At 58.3% G+C, this 4,126-nt stretch overlaps 1 protein-coding gene and 1 long non-coding RNA gene across 3 annotated transcripts; one reads left to right on the top strand and one right to left on the bottom strand.

Annotated features, from left to right (window-relative positions):
• Positions 1-48: 48 nt before the first annotated feature.
• LOC116465541 (tubulin beta-8 chain-like) lies at positions 49-2,619 on the top strand. Of its 2 annotated transcripts, none has more exons than XM_032148569.3 (4): positions 49-150; positions 633-741; positions 816-926; positions 1,518-2,619. In XM_032148569.3, the coding sequence occupies exons 3-4, from the start codon at positions 866-868 to the stop codon at positions 2,573-2,575; spliced, it is 1,119 nt and encodes a 372-aa protein (XP_032004460.1). In that variant the 5' UTR covers positions 49-150; positions 633-741; positions 816-865; the 3' UTR covers positions 2,576-2,619. The 2 variants fall into 2 exon arrangements, with proteins under 2 accessions (XP_032004460.1, XP_032004461.1); XM_032148570.2 differs by lacking the exon at positions 49-150 and adding an exon at positions 321-377.
• Positions 2,620-2,663: 44 nt separating this feature from the next.
• Positions 2,664-4,093, bottom strand: LOC116465542 (uncharacterized). Its single transcript, XR_004247215.1, has 3 exons — positions 3,906-4,093; positions 3,472-3,694; positions 2,664-3,389 (listed from the first exon to the last, which is right to left on the bottom strand). It is a non-coding gene; the product is annotated as an uncharacterized LOC116465542 (long non-coding RNA).
• Between the last annotated feature and the right edge of the window lie 33 nt (positions 4,094-4,126).

The raw sequence follows: 4,126 nt of genomic DNA, 5'->3' as shown, positions 1-4,126 counted from the left end.
GAAAATTCAGTTTCAGCTCAGCTAGGGATCTAGTCTCACTAAAGACGTGGGAGGAAGTTCTCCAGCTGAGCAGCTTTCCCCAACGTGGAAAGGACCACGGGAAGGACACCTGAGCTCTCCAACAGACGCTCAACGCCAAGGGATTCACAGGTGGGTGCACCTGTGTGGAAGTAAAGCTGTTGCTTATTCTGGGAGCCCGATCCGAGGCTGAGGGAGGTGGGCGGGGGGTTATTTAAGCGTTGGCGGAGGCGGGGGCAGGGTCGCTGCGCGTCTGCTCCTCCTTCTCGTGCTTCTGTTGCCGCCCTAATCCCGCCTTGGCCATGAGGGAGATTGTGCTCACGCAGGCCGGGCAGTGCGGGAACCAGATCGGCGCCAAGGTTGGCAGCCGGGGCTCTGAGGGCCCAGCCCGGGCCTGCCGGGTGGCCAGGGAAGATGTTGGCGGTGGCGGGGCGGGGCCCCTGCATTGCGGCCTCTGGGCTCCCTGCCGGGGACGGTGGAACTGGGCGGCCGGGTTGGACCCCAGGGACACGGCGGCCTGGGGATGGGGGTGCGGATGAGGGTGGGGTGGGAGAGCGGCTGGGGCGCCTCCGTGACTCAGCGCTGGCCTGTCTGGCCCCTCCCGTCTCTGGCAGTTCTGGGAGGTGATCTCCGATGAACATGCCATCGACTCCGCTGGCGCCTACCACGGGGACAGCCACCTGCAGCTGGAGCGCATCAACGTGTACTACAACGAGGCCAGCGGTGAGACCCCGTCCTTCCCCCGCCGCCCTCCCGGGAACGAGGCCCTCCCCTGCTAATGCCCTCCCCCCTCTCAGGTGGCAGGTTCGTGCCCCGCGCTGTGCTCGTGGATCTGGAGCCGGGCACCATGGACTCTGTGCGCTCAGGGCCCTTCGGGCAGATCTTCAGGCCGGACAACTTCATCTTCGGTGAGCTGCGGGCAAGGACTGGGGTCAGGGCAGCTGAAAATCCACGAGTGCCCCAAGGTCATCGCTGTGGGCACTGTGGAGCCAGGGCCCCTGAACCCCCTCCTATCCCCCGAGTCGAGTCGCTCCATCTGCTTCTCCTAAACGGGCTTTGGGAGGAAGGCCCGGGTGTCTCCTCAAGGTGAGGAGCTGCTGATGTAAACTCGGAGCAGGGAGCTGAGCTGGGGCCGTGGCTTCTGCCTTCCCTGAAAATAGGCAGGAGCTGCCTGCAGCGAGGTCTGTTAGCCCGTCTCAGGTTTGACTCCTGACCTAATTCCTAACGGGGGAAGCTGCTGTCCTGTAACTGGGGGAGGGGGTTTCATCTGCTCCACCTGCAGCGAGGTCTGTTAGCCTGTCTCAGGTTTGACTCCTGACTTAATTCCTAACAGGGGAAGCTGCTGTCCTGTAACTCGGGGGAGGGGGTTTCATCTGCTCCACCTGCAGGGCGCATGGTGCTCTCACCTCACACGTGACACTGGCGCTTTCTGCATTATGGTGGTGGCCTCTGATGACCGTACACCTGGCCATCGAGTGACTGGCTGTACTGTCTTACAGGTCAGTGTGGGGCCGGAAACAACTCGGCCAAGGGACACTACACAGAAGGCGCGGAGCTGATGGAGTCAGTGATGGACGTTGTCAGAAAGGAGGCTGAGAGCTGTGACTGCCTGCAGGGTTTCCAGCTGACCCACTCCCTGGGTGGGGGCACTGGGTCTGGGATGGGTACCCTTCTGCTCAGTAAGATCCGGGAGGAGTACCCAGACAGGATCATAAACACATTCAGCATCCTGCCCTCGCCCAAGGTGTCAGACACCGTGGTGGAGCCCTACAACGCCACCCTCTCAGTCCACCAGCTCATAGAAAATGCGGATGAGACCTTCTGCATAGATAACGAAGCGCTGTATGACATATGTTCCAGGACCCTAAAACTGCCCACACCCACCTATGGTGACCTGAACCACCTGGTGTCCGCTACCATGAGTGGGGTCACCACGTGCCTGCGCTTCCCCGGCCAGCTGAACGCTGACCTGCGGAAGCTGGCTGTGAACATGGTCCCGTTTCCCCGGCTGCATTTCTTCATGCCTGGCTTTGCCCCACTGACCAGCCGGGGCAGCCAGCAGTACCGGGCCTTGACTGTGGCTGAGCTTACCCAGCAGATGTTTGATGCCAAGAATATGATGGCCGCTTGTGACCCCCGCCATGGCCGCTACCTAACGGCGGCTGCCATTTTCAGGGGTCGCATGCCCATGAGGGAAGTGGATGAACAAATGTTCAACATTCAGGATAAGAACAGCAGCTACTTTGCCGACTGGCTCCCCAACAATGTAAAAACAGCCGTCTGTGACATCCCACCCCGGGGGCTAAAAATGTCGGCCACCTTCATTGGGAACAATACGGCCATCCAGGAACTCTTCAAGCGTGTCTCAGAGCAGTTCACAGCAATGTTCAGGCGAAAGGCCTTTCTCCACTGGTACACGGGCGAGGGCATGGATGAGATGGAATTCACCGAGGCCGAGAGCAACATGAACGACCTGGTGTCTGAATATCAGCAATATCAGGATGCCACGGCCCAGGAGGAGGCGGATGAGGAGTGTGCTGAGGAGGAGGTGGCCTAGAACTCTCCTTTTCTAGGTAAAGGGGGGGAAGCAGTGTGGATTCTTTACTGTGTTGACAGCCATGTGTCACTACACACTTGTTTGTTTGTGTCTTCCCATCTCCTCCTGCTGCATTTTTTTAAAGCATTTTTATAGTATGCAGTTTTGCCTAATAAAGTATTTTCATAGCATCTGGTTTCCCCTCCAACTTCTTTCTATGGGTCCTCTGGCTACTGCTGCCAGATGCGCACAGTTGTCCTGCAAGGCTGAAGCTGTCTGGGTTTATCACATGCCCAGGAACAAGCATTCCAGTGGCTCCAGGCGGGGTCGGCATGGGCTGTGGACGTGGCAGGCAGGCTTCACATGAACTTGGGGATGCCCTGGGCCTTGGGCAGTGACGTGGTGGAAAACCTGTTCCTGAAGGCAAGCCTTGGCTTATCCCATGTGCCAAACTTCTAGGGGACCAGCTGGCCATGTTTCTGGAACTTTAAAAGGGGTCAGCGACCCTGGTGGACAGTGTCCCCAGAGTCCCATCTCGGGGTAGGAATGTGGTCAGACAGCTGGCTCTGAACCAGTAATGAAGGGTGGGCAAGTGGGACCCCAGCCAATCCATCACCATGACGGCCTGGGTGTGTTTGTGTGGCCTCATTCTCTTAATGAGGTGGGCATGGGATATCTGGCAGGGACTAGGCAGGAATCAAGCCCAGTGTATGCTCACATGCACTGAACGCTATGTAGACGGGGATTAGGTCCTGGGGGCTGTAGATGGTGGTTGCTGGGCCTGTGTGCTCAGGGCAGTCTCTCGAAAGGCACAGATGGGGTTTCTGAACAGGACCTGGGGAGACAGGCCGGTGCTCACAAATGCTGTTTCCCCCAACTGGCAACCAGTGAGAAAAACGCCTGAGTGGAGGTCTGACCTGCCCCAGTCTGGAGGACTGATGCTCTCTGGAAAGGTGGGTGATGTGTACTGTCTGCTGTCTCCCTGTCTGCCACTCCAAAACTTCAGGGCAAAAATAATCCAAGATAGTCAGGATGAGCCTGGTGAGGGTGGCACGTTTGGGGACAGGCCCTTCAGCCTGGCAGAGTCTCCTCCCCAGGCTGCTTGGGGAGCCTGGATGGCAAAAGCCTGCTTTGGGAAAGCTTCAAATAAGAGATGTGTGTGTGAGCTGGGTGCCGGGCAGCCTGCACGGACAGTGCTCTTCTCCCTGGCTCTTGTAGAACTTGTTCATGGCCTGTGTGATGGTCTCTTGGTAATTCCCATCCCCCCCACCCCACAGATAAGATGAAGTCAGCATAGCCTGGGGGTGTGCAGATGTACAGGATCTACCCCAGGTCCCCTGGGCATGCCCACCTGCCTCCGACGTGTCAGGGAAAATAGGTGAGGCCCCTTTTTGTTCTCTAAATGTTGGCAATGGTCTATTGCAGCCAAATGGGAACAGGCAGGCAGGAGAGTGTCTCATCTCGAAAGAAGTGGCTCCTGGAAGCAGCTGGGAGGTGGGAGAGGTCCCCCATACTCCCCCAACCTGTTCTAGGAGCAGGAAAAGGGGCCTCTGTGACAGCCCTCCTCAGTGG

This window comes from Hylobates moloch, unplaced genomic scaffold (genome assembly GCF_009828535.3).
Source record: "Hylobates moloch isolate HMO894 unplaced genomic scaffold, HMol_V3 SCAFFOLD_6108, whole genome shotgun sequence".
Taxonomy (NCBI): Eukaryota; Metazoa; Chordata; class Mammalia; order Primates; family Hylobatidae; genus Hylobates; species Hylobates moloch.
The sequence above is the reverse complement of the archived record's forward strand: the minus strand, read 5'-3'. Positions and strand labels throughout refer to the sequence as shown.